Source organism: Larus michahellis, chromosome 6, assembly GCF_964199755.1.
Source record: "Larus michahellis chromosome 6, bLarMic1.1, whole genome shotgun sequence".
Classification (NCBI taxonomy): domain Eukaryota; kingdom Metazoa; phylum Chordata; class Aves; order Charadriiformes; family Laridae; genus Larus; species Larus michahellis.
Window position 1 is genome coordinate 65,638,295 of NC_133901.1, and position 21,045 is coordinate 65,659,339.

The window sequence follows — 21,045 nt, forward strand, 5'->3', positions numbered from 1 at the left end:
TTCCCTTCCTTTTTTTATTTTTTTTTATTTATTTAAAAAGTCTGCGATGACCTAAAGAAAATAACAAAACAAAACTGTGTCCAGTATTTTAAAATCAGCTTTCCCTTGGGTCTCCAAACTGCATCTGTTCCACGTGCACCGAGTTCAGCAGGAATACAGTGTACAAGATGACTAAAACATGAGAGTCTGCAATAAGGGGCAGCAAGAAAATTGCATTTAAGAGGTGAATACATATGACTTAAAGCTACTGCTTGGTAGAGTTAACTTCTCTTTCAATGTTTCTAGTCTGACTATTTTCAAGACCATTTTTATACCGTTTATACCAGAGCTAATTGTCACCAATACAACTAGGGCTTTAAAGGGGCATTTCTACGTTCAGTCTGTCATCTTACCTTGTAGGCAGCTTGTCTCATAAACTGCTTTGCAGGCTGCTTCCAAATAGCAGGCACTGTAATGACCCATCTTACTTCAGTGTTTTCAAAATCCGAACCTCCTTGGTCACTGAGCTCCTAAATGAAAAGAGAGGTGAATGCAAAATGGCGGGCGTCAACTTTATAAGAAAACGTTATTTTCTGCTGGCTCCAGTAACAGTAACTTTCTCTTCAATTTTTTCACTGTTACATCTATGCTACAAATCAGGATTATTGCCAACCTGTCAAAAAATGCTTTACTGTGCTAAAAGCTGGGATTAGGTTTGATGCCTTCCCCAGGAGGCCTATAGAAAACTTTACTGCTTAACATGAAGTAAAAAGTTATTTTTTCCAAGAGCACCTCATGCACTGCTGAATATTACAGAACATTTATGGATGTTCTTAGTCACAGTGTAGGATTTGCTGTTAGCTTGAAGAATTCACACTTGCATCTTGATTAAGATGCAGAAAAATATTTACAGTATCACTGATGAACATTATGTTTTACAATCTGGATTTTTCAATGACTTCTTTATACTTCACTTACCTTTAAATCAAATTTTTACAACTCAGTTAACAAGGGGAAGTTACAGTTAAACCCTTTTAAAAAAATGACTGATTGCTCCTTGAAAACTTTGCTTCAAGCAAACATTCAAGACTAGTTTAGTTCTTTTATTGTCCTTTTTTTTCCCCCTTAAAAAGAGGAAAGTCTGTATTGCATTTGCAAATTAGGTGATATACTGACATGTTTTGGGAAAGGTTCCAAGTAAAATGTCACTACCATATGTCCTATCTCAATTTCCATCCAAACAGGGAAAGGTTCAGAAAGGTGAACAACGGGGCTTTAGAATGTAAAAAAACATGTGCTGGGCCAAGGTGTTGTATTTGTTTAGCTATGCTGCAGTTCAAAAATCCGTGGTGTAAAAGTAGTACCTTTATACTGCACAGGGCACTAGAAATGGACAGATTACAGTCCAAAGTAACAGTTCATTTACATCGCTTGTCTAATTAGTTTCAGCATGCACTCACAAATCACAGGAATTTATTTATTTATTAACATCTAGAAAGGATGTAGCTCTGAAGAGGCAGCACAGCATATATATTGGATTGTACCCAACAGCATTCATATTCACTACGAATTTCCCCAGACTATGCAATCAACCTCGAAATCTAGTTAAATACAGTCTTTGACAAGATGAGGATTGAGTTGTAATGATAGGATTATTTCTCTGTAGCCATAAAAAATAGACTGAGATCTTGCAGAGAATAAATTAAACCAATTCAAAAAAGTAGGTTAGTTTTTTAACAACAAGGCTATTTTTAAAAATGCCTGCTTGAATGAAGGTTCTGATGTGACCCAGCAACTACTACGTTTACGCTGACGTTACAGTGGTGCATTTGAGGCCAATGTGTACTTAAGTCACATTTGGCTGTTTACATGAGATTTTAAATCTCAAGAACTGTTTACTGGGGGCATGTACTTCACAGGAGAACACAAAAAACAAAATTGTGACCCAAAAAGAGTATTACAAGAAATAAGTATTGTAAGATTTCAAATGGGAAATGGAAAGTAAAATGCGTTTTTCCCTAACAATGTGAGCCACAGTAGGGAATAAAAAAAAGGAAAAAACTGAAAAAAAGCAACACAAATAGAGGCAGTACATCAGAACACAGTATGATTTTACAAATTAAACCCCAACAGATGTCTGTCTTACTTTTTGGTTCTCTCTAATGCTTGTTAGATTTTCTGCATAAATGTGCATTCAGGATTAGGGCAACCAAGTAACATCTCACAGCACAACAACATGAAATTCACCCCTGCAAAGGGTCAGCACAGGGCCAAAATACCACAGCCTAATCGCAGCTCTTTGGCACACGCACTGCAGTTTAACTGTGTAAAACAGAATAAAGGAGTGTTGTGCACAGGTAGCTAGGTTGGTTTGGATAATGGAGGCTACACATCTGCGCTAGTGCAGAATTCCACCGACGCCGATATACTGAACCTCTCAGTGCAATCAAGTGGCTCGTACAGATCGTTGCACTGGCAGAATTACACTATTTCCACCAGGTTGGCTGGCTCGTAGACCTCAGCAGGGCATCTTTGTACAGACTTACTGTGAAATTCAAGCCACCAAATTGTAAAGGAGCTTTCAACACTCTTTTTATTACAATTAAATCCAGCTCATCTGACTTCTCTTTGCATAATCAGTGAAGACAAAGTCAGGTTGAGGGAGGAGACATCAGCAGGTGCCCATCCTATTGTGTTTCACAGTGCCAACCCTTTAACGTGAGAGAGAACCTTGCATGAACACAGAACAATCCACCGTCCCAGCAGCAGAAGCGTAGGGGACAAGGACCGGACCCAGTCTCAAATTTAATTCCTGAGCTTCAGCTCCTGCACTTTTAAACTTTCTTTTCAAATCGATGTTTTTTCATGAAAAAGCAGTAGAAAACGTTTAAGCCAGTAAGAAGATATTCAGAACTCTGAATCACAGTGATACACCTACTATTACTGAATCAAGCTTCCCCTGTGCGAGGGGAAACCACTTGAGGCTATTGTGAGCCCTCCAGAGTCCGCAGCCTGCCTAGAGTTTCTACAGCTGCCTTGCTTTCTTTACATCAAATACTACTGCGGTCAAAGCGTGGCAAGGCTAGAAGTGTTAAGGTCACATTTATACCAGTTATAAATACAGAAAATCTAGATAAGGAAGCGTTATCCTACCTTTAATGCCTGTTCCTTAAAGAATTGCAGAGCGTAAGCAAATATCTCAAGTGCTTTGACTTTTTTGCCATTTGCAGCTGTCAGGTCTGTCTCCATGGTAAGATTCTACATGACAGAAAATAACTGGAAGTTATTAAAAGGAAAAGGTAAACATGAAATTAATTCCCACTGCTTGAGGAAAGGGAATTCTTTATCCACCTGGCTAGGAAAAAGTGACAAAATTGTTCTGAAGAGGATCTAACTCATCACTTGAATTTCCCGGAGAATGACATTTGTTGCTTATTTTAGACTTTGTTTTTAAGCACATACCATGTCTAGAATACTGCAGGCAGAGAGAGAAACATAGACTAAATATAAGTAATTACAAAAAAAATGTATTTGTAATTAGTTGCAACAAAGCCGCATATGCAAAATATTTAAGCCAAGTTAAGAGTTAAAAGCACAGTATTCTGGCTTGCCACCAACACATGAAACCAGAAAACACCGCAATACAGAAAGTTCTGGCCACGTCCCAAAACTCTAGAATGACTTAGCTTAAAGACAGAGATATAATCAGTAGGAATAACGTCAAATTAACAACATGATTTGCACTTGCCGTTTTGATAATGAACCCTGGCTAAATTTGCTCCTCTGCGCTAGAGTTCAGTATGGCTCTTATATTCTACTTTCGCTTTCTGAGTAAATTTATAGAACAAACCGACCTCATGCAGAGTCCCTAGACAGCTACGAATTTCAGCAGGAAAACTAGGACATGAAGATCTAAGCAAAGCAGATATTGAACTTTGAAGATCTAGAAAGAAGGCTGGCAAAATACACTTGCCAAATGCGGCGAGAAGCAAAACGCATCATGATGTTAACTGAAAAGTTTAATTTACTTTATTTACTCTCGGAACTTAGAAACAGAGCTGCTTCACACCTAGTTCACAATCTTTAGGCAAAATCTAGCACTGTCCAGAAGATGATTTGAGCAGCAAATGCACAATTATCAAAGAGAGCTGGTTATTACTTACACCAGTGGTATGTAGCTTCATCTTAAACTTTTCAAAATACAGCCAGTGCTTTGATTCAGTGGGATCCAAGTCATGGTAGAAATCTCTTGCTGCATACCCAAAGCTATGGAACTTTCTCTCTGGTGTTAGGAGGATAGTCGTTGGTGTCTTCTGATTGGATACGCCTGGATCTCCACCTTCCCATCGCCTACCCAACAAGTGAAACAGCTTCAGTAAAGGATACTAATGCTTAGAGCACCAGAAAAAATAGCGCATCTTGAGAAAAACAACCTGGGGACAGATTGCACACGCTGCTTTCCCCTCCAAAGACACTCATTTCAATCCTTTAATACCAAAGCCAAGTGGTTTTATTCACATCCAAGAAGAGGACTACAATTTTAATTTCAGACATTTCAATACATTTTGCAGTTAATCGTATAATTTTAAGTACAGAATCATACTTTGTCTTTGATAATAATACAGTTCCCTAAAGAAAGCCACACACAATGGAAACAGTATTACACCTACATTTTCAAACTAAACATACATTACATGCTCAGTATTTTCATACTAAACATATGTAATAAATATTGTACAGAAAAAAAATCAAGTAATTATGCAAGAACACTACAAATGAAAACCCAAATCCTCAAAACGGCCGATCAGACGTCATGCATGCTCACTTATATAGGATATTTTTCCCCATTTTGGAAAAGGGACGTGTTTAAGTCAGCTGAACACCACTGAGAACTCGATTAAATCCCTGCTTCTGTCACAGAATGCTCTCTGAAGAAAGACCAGCCAGTTCAACCAACAGCTGAACATGCGCCTCATTTCTTGGACACCTGAAACTCTGAAGACATATATGCAGATGTTGAGCCTTCTGCATTGCACACTCTGCTCACCTGAAGTTGATGAATTTGCCCAAAATGCTGTAAAAATTTTAGTCTGTCAAAAATAAAGCAGACTTCCCCAACTCCCCCATATCTTTTAGGCACCAAAACATCTCCCTCACTACCATCCATTAAAACAGTGAATAAAACTATTCAATATTATCAAGACTGTGAAGGCATCTTCAGGAAAACCCAAGAAGCACAAAGGTATTAAGAAGAAAGCAACAGAAGGCTTCTTTCACAGAATGGATACGGAAATAAGCAAGAACATCAAATGTGAGAACACCCATTAAATGCAGGAATTGGGGGAGGCACGGGAGGCCGACAAGGTCAGACAGTAGAAAGTTGTACCAGAGAGATAGCTGTGAGCATTCTTGTCTTCTCACTTCTTCATCACAAAAAAAGCAAAATGGAAGAACAAGAAATTTGCATTATTGTTCCTCCTTGCCCCACAAACAAGTACTTTCAGCATGGGAAACATACACTTACCAGAACACATCTTCTTAAAAGGCAGCAGTGGAAAATCTGCTTTACGCTACAGCCATAATCATAACGCAGCTCACAGAGGAGCCAAGCTAAGATCACATGGGCAACTGCATTCATTATTAAACCACGTTTTGATTGCTTTTTTCTAAAGATAGCTAAATACACTTTCACCATATACCACTGCCAAACTCCTTGTTCTAAAGCACAAAAAGATTGCTTTGTTCTGTGGTACTTGTTTATGTGACATAGGAAGATTACGTAGAAACAAAAATAAAATTCTTCTTTTCCATTTCACTCTCAGAAACAGTTGAACCAATTGAAAATTAGTTGGCCTCCAGACCAAGGCAGACAATTGACATGGAAAACTGCAATCTAGGGGTCAATACTTGGCAAAGTAACAAGGAACAGGATCTTCTAAAGTGCTGGGAACTCTTCAGACCCTTCAACAGAGTAAAATCTGCCCTTTTTTGCACCAGCAGCAGCAACGGCAGGCAATCACACGTGTATGAATTTACTTCAGTGTCGAGAGCAGTTCCACTGCTCTGAAAGCAGAAACAGCAGGATAAGAAGTGGAATGTCTTCCACCTTCATCCTCTTGGAAAAACTTTCCTAAACGGCCCTAGTCCTGCTGCTCAGCCCCTGAGCTATTATCTGCTGGCCAGGGCTCTGCTCCAGGTCATTTCTTCTAACCTGTTGCTAGAAATGTACTTGGTCAACTCCAAAATCTTTGAGTAGGTGTTACAGCAAACATATGGTTCCAATGTGAAGAAGTTGAGATCCCACAGCCCATGAGCAGAAAACACTGCCTATTCACCAGATTGTTAAATCCCACACACCCGCTGCAAGCAGAGAGGAGACAGACTGGTATCGCTTTCGCTTGGAATCATTAATGATTCATTCTGAGTCACTGGTGGGAAATTCCATAAATAGGACATAGCTAATAACAATACTTCTTTATTTTTCATTACGGCTAGGCACATTTTCTCTTTCCGGAATAAGTACACTGAAGGTGCAGTTTAAATGAAGACAAATTGATGCTCAGCAGTATGGGCTGAAATTTTCAAAGCCACCTAGAGAATTGGATGTCCACTTCCTGATGAGTTTCTGATGGAAACTAGACACAGTAATTGCTCAGCAAGTTCAGAAGTTCTCAGCCTGTATTACTGTTCAGTTAAAGAAAGAGCAATAAGGAAGGGGAACTCCGACTTTACCATTTGCAATCAGAGCTTTAAAAATATTCCTGTGTGACATCTTTTCTAGAGAGAAGCAGCTGCAGTCAAAGGCACTCTTCTCAGGTGGAGCCCTATCCTCACTCCAGTTAGTGGAGGCTTCCAGTCAGTAAGGCCAGGACTTCAAGGCTTTCATTTGCAGTTTTTATTTCATGGTCCCAATATTACAAATGATGGTAATAATGCTCTTAGGAAGTAAAAAAAAAAAAAAAAAAAAAAAAAAAAAGAAATGCCTATTAAGAGCATAGCCGAATATAAGCCAGCAGTACTCTAAATGCACATGGGGGATATTTTCTCAAAGCAGGGTCAGAGCTATAAAAATCTATTCAAGCAGAACCCGAGGTAGATTTCTGCCTAAATTCAGACATATGAGACCAGTTCCTAGGCTGATATAAAGTGGAATAGCTCACAAGAGCAGCACAGATCCCTTTATAGCCACAGAGGATCTGACCATATACTAAAAGTGACAATAGAGACAAGAGGAAAGTTAGCGCGGAAAGGATCACAAGGTTATACTAAGGTTAGATAAATGCCCTTCCTTACACCTGAATCTGGCTAACAGACAGAGCAAAGAGAGTGATCTGCAGAGTGATGAGAATTTGATCCAGAGCTGCAGCATGGCAGTCAAGGAAACAAAGCAGCGGGGTCAGCAAAACATAGCTGAGCGCCACTAGGAGTGTGCATGCAGAAGAAAGGCAAGCTTGTGTCTGCCAAGAACTACGATCAAACAGAGAAGAAAAATCTGAAGGTTGAAGTAAAGTTACACTGAAAAAAAGACCACCTTCTCACTCCTTCCAAAGACAGGCTGCAATTTGTTTCATAAACGCATGCGTTTTTCCATTTATTTTTCTCCATTTGTGACATACTTACATTCAGTTTGTTGCTATCTACCAGCAGCCAAAACATTTACAACTTCACATAAGTGCACATAAATCAAAACGAGTTTTTCAAAATTGTGTAAGACCTTGTGCATTCGCCTTCAAATGAGACGCTATTAATTCGTTCTACAGCACCCAACTGTCTTTCATTATGGCTCCGGCAGTGCCCGGCACCCTGAAGTGCTCGCTAAACTCACGGCCAGGCTGTTCATAAGCATTTACTCAGTCTCAAGGTACACAGAAAGTAGCACTCATTGTAACATACGCTTCTACTCCACAACAAGGGCCTGAAGGTAACCACAACTATCTTTACAGAAGCTGTGGGGAACTAGTAAGAGTTGACAGATGTGAAGTATTAGGTAAAATTGATAGAACAGTAACTAATGTCATGCAATCAAGGTAAAGTCATTCATCAATCACTGAACACATGCTTAGTTTACTGAAGTGAGTGAGGCTGCTCGTACATTTACAGCTAAGCACATGTTTCAAGAAAGCTGTTAGGTCAATGCTTATAAATTCTGGATTTTTAGTACTGGGCATCACAGCACAAACGCACACAGTCAAAAACATGACTTTGTCTGCTAATTACACGACTAGAATCACGACTTTGCTGACACTACAGCCAAACTTGGTACTAAAGCCTTGTGTGTTCACTCTTTTCCAAAGTAGGACCCTGTAATTAAACCCATCTTACCCTTCATTGAGACATTTACAGAAAAGCTGCTTTGTTAAAAGGCAGTCAGAAACCTAAATGTCTGGAAAGGATCAACGCTAAGGAGGGAAGGTGGAAAAATGTTAGGAAGCAAAGAGGACCATGCATCATTGGCATGCTTTATTTTAATGTAAACATTCTTGAGTCCAGGCGGGAAGTTACATTTACTCCGATGAAATATTCGTAAATTATCCTACATGTAAGCCTCATTATATACAGAGTTTGAGCCTCTTAATACCTTCTGAACTACTGAAGCCATATTTTGATACATATACCATTCTTTTCAATGCGTTTATTTATTTAATGTGTATTTATAGGTACATATATACATTATTTCACAAGTCAGTTTCAGCTATGTATTCCCCCATCCTTCCCTATCAGCAATATTTACTTAAAAAAAAAAATTAAAATCATTCTTAGTATTAAAATATTCTCCCTTGTTTGAAATACCTGTTAGAAATCTGAATACATTCCTCCTCCCTCCCCAATATATTCCTTTTTTTCTGGTTAGAAATATATTAATGAATTTATTCAATTTCTTTTTACATTAGTATGGCATATAATATCTACACGGGTCTGAAATCACAATCATGCCACCATTATTGCATAAGGAACAAAATATGGTGTTGTGAACCATAAGTAGTAAAATGCCAGTTAAGAATTGGAATATACTCTCAGCTGGCCACACAGCATCTAGATTTTAATGTCCCAGCGATATACAGCAGGAAGCCTGGTGCCCTGGAAGGAGAATCTCGTCTGTAATCTACTGCAGTACAGTGTGAACCCAATGGCAAATTCAGGTCCTAAAGTAAAATTTTGAGTCTGAAGGGCTTAAAGGAAATATCTAGAAACAGTAGGGAATTCACATAGCAAAGTCTCCACAGAGGTTATAGGAACTACACAGTATGTAGGATTTAGGCTTGCTCAGGTACAGCTTCACAGATGTCTTCCCCTCACTTCAGCCAGCTTCTTCAAGAAATTTGATTATTTGCTGTCAACAGAGAATAGGAATTGATACACGTGGATTCTGACTCCACAACCCTGTAACCCGGCTGAGATGGCAACGCATGGCCAGTCCTTGGACTTCTAGCACCACGCAGCTTCCTGCGCTGTTTGCAGAACAATAGGTGGATGGGATGCAGAAAAAGCCTTCAAGCATTACTTGTCCATACTGAAAACGGTATGTATCTTTGTAACTGGATGGCTTAATACCATTCCAAAACTTACCCCCCTTTAGACAGTGTTTCACATCATTCAGTTGTGTCAGATCTCTAAAATATGCTGCAACCGTAGACAAACCAACGGTGCAGGCTGACTGCACAATCAATGCTGTCTGCTGAGATTGGGAGAGGCGCATTCAGCTAGCATCTTTGCTTAGAAAAATGACAGTACATCACACTGGACTACAGCAAGTTAGTCTTTTCCCTTTTGTTCTCAGTATTAGTACTAAAACAGTAGATTACTTATTGCTATAAGAGCAGCTTTGTTTGGAAGAACTTCTATGGCTAAGCTTTTCATACATACCTTACTTATGCCTGAAATTACCTATATCTTGGTCTTGTTACAATGTAGTCATTTTGAAGATACTTTAACAAGAATTGCATAAGCTTTTTGATATAAAAAAAATCTTTTAAAAAAAATCAAAAACATTATAAAAAAGGTTTGTAGGGCAATCCTTTCAGGTACCTGCCATAATAGTTTTTGCATTTGTGACTGCATTAGATTTATATGCATAAATTTATATTGTGTTGAATTTATCAAGAAATTAAAAAAAAACAATCCCTACATAACAGTATCTAAAATTGGTCCCTTACATACATATAATACAGAACAGAGTTCACATCAAACCTTAATTTTCACATTCATACCTTCTGATTGCTTTCTTCCCCAGTATCACTGGTTCATTATCAGGGTTTTGATTCCATTTTAATGCTAAAAGGCTTAAATCAGCCAAATGAACTATCAGTTTCTGGGTGCAAGTAACTAAACGCTGTAACACGCAACTGTATACGAGCCTGATTCCGGGAGATGGGCAGCTCCTGGAAAATGCCATGACCCTTAATAAACGTGTAGTTCCTCTCAATCTCTGAGATAAGGGCTTAATAATTGACTTAATAATTATCACTGCTCCCTGAACAATTCTAAATACTCACTGATCCCTCCTTTTACTCATGTCATCTTGTAAACTCAGCAAAATAACAGGCAGGGGACGTGTTCACATTGATAATTAAATCAAATTAGAATACAATAAGATGCAACAAAAAAGTATAACCCTGAGAAAGGCATACACTGTGGCAACACTAGACAAATCTAGACACTTCAGGCTCCTGTAGAAAATATCTATAGCTACTGCAGACAATCCATGTTTTTACGATCGAAAACTAAATGCTGCATTGCAGCCCTTACCTCATTACATGAATACATTCTGGTTCCTTGGTGAAGCTGTAGGCGTAGCCACTGGATGTTGTGCCAAAATCAATAGCCACAACAACAAGAAATAACTGTTCTACAGCATCATCTGCATCAGAGTCCTTCTGTTAAACAGCAGAAGCAAAACAGACACCAAGTCACCGATTAGAAAAACCGTAACCTGTCTTACCCTTCAGTCTTTCTGCTCTCCGAGACACGCATATTTCTTCGGTGGAAATAAGGACTTCCCTAAAGCTGCTTTTCTGACCAAAACTGATACTAGAAAACTGCATATTCCAATGGAAGTCGAAATTCAATATACAACTCAATATATTTGCTGGAGCCTTTTATACATAACCATCTGTATCAAGAGTTTGCTTCATACTCATTTCTTGGAATAGCTGTTATCCTGTACCATTAAAACATGTGGCTAAACACTAGGTTATTAGTTTGGGGGCTCGTTTGTGGGTTTTTTTCTTAAATTGTTCAACTGAAGAATATGTTTACATCCATCAGTGTGGTATATTTGTGATTTATTTGGTGCACACAAAGCACAAAATAGAACTGGTTTAGTTTCTTAAGGAAAAGAGCCACCTCTGTAAGGTTTTAGAAGCAAGTCAGTGATTCGTAAAGGTAGTGTGTTTTAATCTCCTACACATCATGTTTGTTGACAAACTCCCATAAAAACTAAGTCCCATCTGCTTTTAAGATCATCTGCATCATCTGTAACACAATATATGCACAATGTATTTCTTGATATTGCAAGGGGTCATGTTCAGAACATGAACCTACCCTTGCTGGATTTCTTCCTCAGCTTTCTGAATCAAATTCAGAGTACAGGATTTCCAGAGTGTTCTCTCATAAATTTTTGCTTTTATTCCCTTCTTTGTCCATATAGTCTAGAACTTCCCCCTTTTACTTCTGCCATATTGATGAATTTATGTCCTCTTTCAGTTTGATTTGCTCCTTTAACTCTTTGAGAAAGGCATATAAATAACATCTTCTACAAGGGATCACTATGCGAGGAAATGACAACTTTCTAAAGAAGTTACATCCCACTGAACATTAAGAGTACATTTCTTACCGCAATATGCGATGGAGACAGTGGAGTTATTCCAGGGTCTCCCAAACTTTTGGCTGGTGATGAGTAAGCAGATGTGGAAACTGCATCTGAAAGGAAACGAAAATTCTTCAGTGTCAGTAAACAGAAGAGTAGGACAGGACAGTTGCTTCGTATACTGCTACACTATTTTCCTGTTGTAACAAAACTGCTAAAAAGAAAGCAAATTCCACAGCCACCACATACAATATATTTTTTGCACTTACAACACGCCAAGACACAACAACTGCAGTTTTGGTTTTAAAATGTTTGTCTGACCTTCATGACTAACTTTCATTATTTTGCCTATTACGTTACCATGTATAATTGTAAAAGTCCTCCTAAATATATTCAGAAGCCATAGTTAATACAAGCAGCTTGAACACTATACACTCACATTAAAGGCCTAAGACTTAAATGTGTGAATGTTGAAACTAAACACAAGTTGTGAGATCACAAAAGACAGACTCATTTTAAGAGAAAAAGAGGAGCTGATATCAATTTGACAACGAATTAGTTGACAATTGAATTAGTTGCATTTATTCCATCGTGAACATTTATTCTGAAACTTTCCCAATACTGTCTCTGTTTTTATTCTTCAATACATTCTGCACTGAAACATCTTGCAGCTGTTAATCTTACTGCAGGACAGAATCCAGCTGGGAAAAAGGAAAGTATTATTAACAAATCATCAAAGAAATATTTCTAGCCTGCATACAATACTGAAATTTCATTTAAAGGAACATACCAAATGAGTCACAAATACTGTAATGCACTATTTGTATTTTTCCTTCTTGTATTTACCCCATTGATGATAGAAAAGGAAATGGCTTATTAAAATAATTAAGCACTGATGACTCAGATGGATTTATATATAATATATTCTCTTCCGAAGACTGCAATAGTTTATCAAAATGGAATGTAGAAAAGGTACTACACACCCTGCCCATGCCCATGCCTCTCTGCCCCCAAATATAAGCCCTGAGTTTACTGAATTCTCTTCTGTAGAATACATGCTAATTATATGTAAAGCAGAATTATTTAATAAGTCTCTAAAGATTAATAACCATAATAAATATTAAATAATACATTTCAACATTTTCTTATCACCTACTTGGATGTATCATGCAATAAAATGTGTATTTATGCATAGTATGTATTTCCTAGACATGACTGACAAGTCAGGGCATTATTCTAAGATGACACAGGAGATGCTTTCCAAGACCCTAAAACTACTTAATGAAGAATCCTGTTGTTCCTGGTAATCAAATACGTGTTGTTTCCCAGGGAAGGTGCAAAAACTCTGCAGTAGGCAATTAGGGGATAATCTGCCCACAGGGAAAAATCTTCCTCCAAATCTTAATATTGTTCTTGTAACGACATTTATTTCAGTTCAAATTACAATAACGCATGTTGACCCTGATCTTCAGAAGCATTTGCAGAAGCAAAATATTCACATTTCCTATACAAGTTCGTCAAGAATATATTACGTTACTCCTCTTCTGGTAAAGTACAAAAAACCACAGGGCAAATGTGACAAGCACTGAATCTGCTCAGTTCGTTAATATATATTTGGATCAGATGCTGTTATCAGCCTCAGATGCTGCTATCAGGCTCCTTTGTGCAACTTCTTCCTCTTTTCAAAACAGATTAATTTTTGTACCACCAACATGGCATTTTCTGTGGAATTAAATAACAGTATTTCAGCACAGGGGAAAAAAAAAAAAAAGAAATTAGAAACAAAACAAGCTCCTTGGATCCTGCTGTCGTTCCTGATGGACCAGAACCAATACTTCCTGAGCAGACCAGGACATTGCAACACTGACTCAATGTCTTTGGAAACTGGTAGGTTTCCTCCACTTAGGACGCTGGTTTTGCTGGACAAAAATGTAGACATCAAATCACTGTGTTTTCAGTGTTTCTTTTTGTTACCTGTTTCAGCATTCATATTTCAGTGATCTGTTTCCCAGCCTATCTTCAGTTATCAGCTTGGAGGTACCTTTAGAAGTTATTTATAGCTCTATATGCAACTCAGAAAATCCTGTGTGACAGTACACGCGTTTTCTTGTCTCTCAGAGAGCACTGATTAAACAACCAGTGCATTCAACCCAAATAACTTGTGGTAATCCAGAGGTATAATAAGTATACAAGCACACTCACTGTATCCGCAAGTGTAAAAATATTTGCAAACAAATAAAAAATGTTAAGTGGAGATCAGAGGTCTGTCTTAGCTACCTGTAGAAAATACCGCTTAAAAAAGAAAATGGACTTAGATATTTTCATTGAAAATCTTTAAAATAAATTGCCCTTTTCAAGAGCATGTTTCAGAATGCTCTTGAAAATTTAGGCATGAAGGCTGGATTTGTGGAAAGCTTAACCTTTTCTAATTCTCATCAGCCGCTCAACTCTGCCGGAAGGTTAAGCTCTTGGTGATTTATCCGTATTTTTTCACAGGAAAAAAAATCCTTCCAAACCCATAACCACTCTGCACTGTATTCACTGCTGCTCCTGCAAATACCCAGTTAAACAAAATAATTCTACAATGAGCCCTACATACCACCAGCCTAGAGTTCTGTTGGATTAAGAGAGGAAAATCGAGGAAGGCAATGCTACAACCTCTAAAGCAGCAAAATTTGAACCCAAACCTTCTGTTACAGTGATTCTGTAGAGATGCCATCGCGTTGGCACAAGCAGCAGCTGCATTACATTGCAACTCATTTCATGAGTAACAACTAATCAGGTGCAATAATTGGGGCAGCCATAATTGTTACATTGTAACTCAGCTCTTAAAAGAGGCCCCGACATTAGCACAGAGTCGCAGAACTCATGAATAAACGAGTGGAGTTCAGAATACTGGGAAGTTAAAGTCGTTTATCAGAGCAGTTGGCATTTACAGAAAACGGCTTGCAAGCCACTCACCCTGGATTTAATGCCAAGAGTTCCTCTAACAAATAGTGAAACAGTTGTTAACACCAAACGAAATATGAAATTTGTGACATTATACTGTCTACCCTATCTAAACTGAAAGGTGTTAAAATATACTTGTCCGTGTGGGAGCTTTAATATTTTGTTGAGTTAGTGTCTGCTTGGGGAAAAAAGGTGCACATGTCACAGTTTTCACAACTCTGTTCTGAAGAGTGGTAAATGCATGGATATTCCAGGATATCTAAAGATCTTTTATTTCTAAAGGACTGTGATTGGTTGATCTGAAAGAAAAAAAAAAAGCATCTCTTCCAAGCCAGAGAATGGCTGAAGGGTTGCAAGGAACCCAACTTGCAATCATGCAACAAAAAAACAGAATGCCTAGCCTTTGTGAATAAATTCCTCTTCTTAAAAATTTAAAAAGATGTCCTGGATAGTATCATGGTATTTGGAATAGTTCTTAAAAGCAAGATGACTTACTAAGGCTTCTGTAACAAAAAAACCACAGTAAAGTGGCGTCCCGCATAGCTCAAGTTCCAGCTTTATCGCCCATGTTTCCCAAGGATCTCTATCTGTGTCAAACTACACTCTATGAAAAAAACACAGAACATTTATTTAACAGCATGTGTTAAATAAACACTTCATTCTTGACAATTTGCACACCAAAATAAATGGAAGAATCTGATTTAGAATCCAAATTAAACTAAGTCTTCAAATACTTAGACCAAAATTTAAAATAATCTTTTTCTAATTATGATGCAAGCTTCTGGACTAGAAATTCCTTAATATGAACATTAACCTGATATATGACTGTCTGTATAAGGGGTTTAGATAATTTAACTAAATGTGTATCGAATGAATTTGAACACATCATTACAATTTGTGACTTTAGTCCTAACCTAAGCAATTGCCAAAGAACACCTTGTGCATTTTCAAGGTGACCAGAAGAGGAAGGGAAAATAGAGAAGATTTTTCAGCATTTTTTTTTAACCTATCTGATTTGCAAATCCCCAAACATTTACAGAACTGGTGAAATTATGAGATCAGCAAATACTGTATTAATAATGAGTCATATTCATTATCATATTAGCTGCAATTGCTCGTTTCGCAGATTTAATTTAAATTCTTTCTTCTTTTCATCTAAACACATGCAAGAGTTTATTTTCTGTGGTTTCCTGCAATAGTTAATCAGTTTAGCTTTTTCTGTTTTTCAGTAAATGATCAGCCAGATTCTAGATTTCCAACTTAACTGACAACAAAACGGAACGAAGGATTAACCTTTAAGTGTTGCAGAATACAGAGTAAAAGCGATGTCCACGGCATTTATAAAAACTTAGCTGATGTGGTGTGAACATTTCACTGATAGCGTGTTCAGCTGAATCTGATTTTCTAACAAACAGATCTAGAGAGCAGGACCAAGCTCATTTAATTAGAAAGAGCAGTTAACGGAAGCTGATCTCCTCTGGAAGACCATCAGCCTGTTCTGAATATTTGGGAGCCCCCACCACGCATTCTGATTCAGGACGGGATAAGTAAGTTTTAGTGAACCACTGAAAGTATCAGACATGGCCCACTACAGTCCCAGATAATCAGCTTTAAGACAGCAGGTTTAAAAGCGCTTTAGGAAAGACGACTGCTAAACCTCACAGTCATAAGTCACCAAGGTGGTACTAAAAGGAAAAAAATTTCCAGCAGCTACACAAAATCTTCTCTTTTCTATTAAATTCAGCTTTTATTAAATATTTAACTTTATATAATTCAGCTACAGCAGGCATCAGTAAAATTTTCTGCTTCATGTACTAAGGAAATTGTTCATTCCAACGGTGAAGCGGCATGCCATAGCAGCACATTCTCTGCTAACAGAAGGTTCCCAACAACCCATGTAACATTGACAACAGATGAGTTCGAGTTTTTGCAAGCGTGCATGGTCACTAAGTAAGAATTTAACAAGACGAATTAAGAGCAGGAATTCAGGAAGCAGGATACGCTGCTCAACAGCATAAAGCACAGAAAAGCAGTCAGATCAGGGAAGCGGGGCATTTCTGAATGTCTCCTGTCACCAGTTTAGCACATGGAAAAGAAACAAAAAGAAAAGAAGAAGAAATAAGGTATCAAGCCCCAAGTCTGCCATCAGAAACCCCAAGGTGGACCTTTTCAGGCACATTCTGCAGTACTTCATAGAGTCATGCCTACAAAAGAGAAGGCTTGGCCGCAGAGAAGTGCGCTTTCCAAACCTTCACTTCCAGGTAATGGTGAAAGGGACTCATCATGGTCTGGATCTCCTACAGCTGCTTCACAAACTAGAAAACAAGCAGCATCACTATCAAATCATCTCTCTGTAGGAACGTCCCTGAACACTAGTGTGTATGTTAGATCCCAATCAACCCGTATCTTAAGTTCATTTCTATTTCTATCATGCCAGAGTGGCCACAAACCCAAAACTTGCTAATTAAACTCTAATGATTTTCTGAATCAACAACAGGATCAATACTATTCTCTATTTCAGATCATACTTCTAGCATTTTAAGAAGTGCTTTCACAATAATTAGTAATTTATTTTTTTTCAATCCATAATATACAATGCAATTAATTCCTGGCAGATCTGCGCCTCTGGCCGAGCTTGAGGACCCACTGGAAAGACTTAGATACCGCACCCTTTTCTGGGCTCTCCTGAACTCCCAACTGAGCATTCCTGCAGTACAACAGCCTGCCTCAAAAGGAGAGCTGCAATAACTCTGTTTGATTTGTATAATGCATATCCACTGGTCCATATGCCAAATCCATTCAGCCTCTCAGTTATTTGTAGGCTGATGAACCAGATGCACAGGGTAAGTCAGGATGCATTAGACGTACTAAAAATGCCACTATTGCAGCTGCTTTTTATGGGTCCAATAAATCCAAGCTAACTGAATTTACCGTGCACGGACTAATCATTTTCACAGATTAAACACTTGCACATATTTGATGGCCATTTTTCTGGAATTTCCAGCCATCCAGCAGCTGGGGAGAGTGATTGCTATATGTAGCAATGATCTCAGTCAGGTTGCTGATCATACCAAAATCTTGGCCAAATTCTTCATTTTCCATTCAGGCAATATGCCCGGATTTAAAAAAAAAAAAAAAAAATTTAAAAAAAATATGTTCTGAGAGTGAAATATGGGTATAGGGTAGCCATCAGGCAATAAAAGAATGGAATTAAAAACATCATTTTTCATTCAAAACATTGTATATCATTTTGAGCATCAATAATAATTTTGCTGCAAGCAAAGCTGCTAATGATGTTTGCAAAACAGGAAAGGAAGGGTTTACCATATTGCTATTAGCTGAGAAATGCTGCATTGATAAAGAAAACCTTATTCAGCTTTTCCTATTGCTGAGATTTTGCTTTGCATTAAGAACAAAATGTCACAACTTCCAAATGTAACATGACAACCAAGAGCATTTTATTGCAAATACAAAGATGGCCTTTGAAAATAATTATAGAACAAAACAAAAAAAGAGACAGAGACAAGCAAATACAAAAAAACCCACTTAAAATATTCTTATGCTTACTAAAAAGATCTCACATTTCATATCAGAAGTAAGAACCTTCTGTTTCTACTGAAACCAATGACACCACTGCTATTACCATCAATGGAATTAGAGTTCTTTGTTTTAAAATGCCAGTAGGCATCCAGCTGGTTTGCTGAAGACTGCAGCACGCTTCCCTTCTATGAATACAGCCATAGCTAATCTCTGATACAAATCCAAGTTTCCTTATACCCTTTCATAATAATTGGTCACCCAAAGCGCTGGTATTCATCGCACTGATACCAATTAGAGCACTGTCATTTCCTAAGTAAAAAATCTCCCGGTTCTTTGGACTAAAACAGAACTATCACACTGCCATCCACACTTCACTACTTGGTCTGTAAAGCCCCAGCCAGGTTCTTACCAGTAGCTAAGTCTGACCTTAAAACTGCCTTAAACTCAAACCCATTCACCATCTACACTGTAAGGTCTTAAATCCAGCTCCACATTGAACAACCCAAGCGCTTTCCAGCTTTTGCAATCAGTCAGCCCCCTCTTCCCTCCCAGTCCTGACGTGGTTCCCACTTGCTCAGAACCTGGTCGCACCCAAGAGCCTGGGTTTTGGAGAACTCACCAGCAGCGCCCTGCAGTGATCGCTCTCTTTCTAGATTCCAGCTCTTCCACTCTACTGCCAGGAGAGACAAAACTGATCCTGGTTTATATGTCAGAGAAGGTGGGCTGCATGTTGTGATAAAGGTGGGTTAACAACAGATTTTGTGGCTCAAAGTGGTAGAAGACAACTCCGCAAGATCTTTTTAAATATTCCACAGATATAGTTCTGTAATAGACACCTTTAATACACACTAACTAACTTCCTCTTCCTTCAACAAACTATTCTATGAACTTGCTTCCTTCAGGATTCCTTGCACTATTTGCCTCCGTGCAAGCACTGTTTTCCTCTCTCTCTCTCATCTCCTCCCTCCTTGCTTCCAAACAGAAAGACGTAAGGAACAGAAAACAAAACACAGATGTACAGAACCTAGGTTCTGTGGAAAGATACCTTCCCAGAAAAGGTTTCCTGCTGCTCCTCCTTCAACGTCACGTCTGTCATCATCTACTTGGTTCACTGCAAGGTTGTCAGGAATGTCACTAATAAGACTATGCTCTATTTCCCAGGACCACGCTCATAAAACAGAACGTTTGTGATGCTAATCACTTTCTTTGGGAAAAACACCCTTTACCAGCTGAGGATGGGCTGGTTGGTCATTCTTTTTGTTTTAAAAAGCAAGATCAAAATATTACGGAGTTGTAAAAATCCCTGTTTTACTGCAGGTTGCTATTTAAGAACCATCTCAGGACACAACTGCATCCTGAAAACATGGCAATTCTAGATTTACCTTTCTAGATCAAGATATTCACGGGAATATTCTTCAAAAACTGAACAGGAATTACAGTTCAGCTTTTCCAGACCATGCACCCAGCACACAGGAATAAGAACACTTTTGGAGGTACTTGTTTACTTAAAAGGCAAAAAGTTTATTTAGTTATCAAGCATTCCTACATTCATGAAGTATCTTGTGATGTATCAAGCTGAATGAATGCAGTGACTCCTTTTTCTTAAGATGTAAACTGGGAATAATACTTGAAAATGTTTTTCTTCATTTTGACAATCTTCAGGAATGCCAAACACGACTCACATATTTGTAGACTCTTGACAAGAGAAAACAAACCTCTCTCCCTCCCCGCCCCCCCCCCCAAAAAAAAACCCAAAGAAAGTGGGAGACAGGGTAAAAAGAATAGCCAAACTAGAATAACTATTACTTCTCATAGTGGACAGCGTGACTGATGCAATATATAAACCCCTTGATAATCTTCAAGGCTATTAAACCCTATTCTGTTCAAAGGTGGGAAAATAAGAGAATTTTAGTTGTTGCAAAACTGCAAAAATTGGTATCACATTTGACAACTCGGTAGCAAAGTCATCTGTGAATCCCTAGTCTATGGCTATTGATTTAGCTTCTGAGTGACACTTCACAGCTAAATCAAAAGTAAGTTTGTATTTCTTTATTCTTTTTATTTTACGATCTTGAAAAAAGATCAGCTATGAGACTTAAAGGAAAAGAGGAGAGAAGCCATGGACAGAAGAAAGTAGATGTTTGAGATTTGTAAAGCAGATCGCAGAATCATGCAGTCACCGACCAAAGTCCATTTCCAGAGGATTTTATACTAGCACCCATCATGCTTACACTCAAATGCCATGCCTGTGCATACACATCACACAGAGACCAACACTGACCAGCCAGACAACCAACTGGGAAGTTACATGGTCATGGCGACAAGCAGATGGTATGGCCTGCAAAGGAGCTCCTACGCCTAAAATCATAAGAGGAGCAGAGCTGAGTAAGCAAGAGAGCTACTACAAAAGGTTGATTTTTGAATGCAGCAGTTCCATAATGACAATGCTGAAAGCTTTTGTAAATGGCATGCCCTGCCGTTCTGATTACAGCATGTGCTCTACTAAGGTATCCATGGAAACTTGAGAAAGAGATGTTAAATTTGCTGGATCCGTTTGGCACCGGGGAATGGGGCTAGTTTCCAGTCAGTCTAGTATAACCACAGGTATTTTGATCTTTAAGTGTGAAGAAAGCATCAAGAGTCCTCAAATGATGATGAAATCCACAAGACCAAATTGTCACTGGAATGCATCTCCCAAGCAATGACTACAAGGTGGCAAGGACATATTAAAGAAACTGTGATTTTAATGTTGTTACTATCTCTTAATAGAG

At 38.3% G+C, this 21,045-nt stretch overlaps 1 protein-coding gene across 2 annotated transcripts in view; it reads right to left on the reverse strand.

The window, feature by feature from the left end:
• HSPA12A (heat shock protein family A (Hsp70) member 12A) overlaps positions 1 to 21,045 on the reverse strand; it is a 56,505-nt gene that overhangs the window by 30,184 nt on the left and 5,276 nt on the right. The window contains exons 2-6 of one of the 2 annotated variants that reach the window (XM_074591237.1): positions 11,813 to 11,898; positions 10,726 to 10,853; positions 4,143 to 4,329; positions 3,133 to 3,237; positions 393 to 509 (exon numbers count right to left, since the gene is read on the reverse strand). In XM_074591237.1, coding sequence (XP_074447338.1) covers positions 393 to 509; positions 3,133 to 3,237; positions 4,143 to 4,329; positions 10,726 to 10,853; positions 11,813 to 11,898 — 623 coding nt within the window. The remainder of the gene's footprint in view (positions 1 to 392; positions 510 to 3,132; positions 3,238 to 4,142; positions 4,330 to 10,725; positions 10,854 to 11,812; positions 11,899 to 21,045) is intronic. The other variant, XM_074591236.1, reaches the window with a different exon arrangement.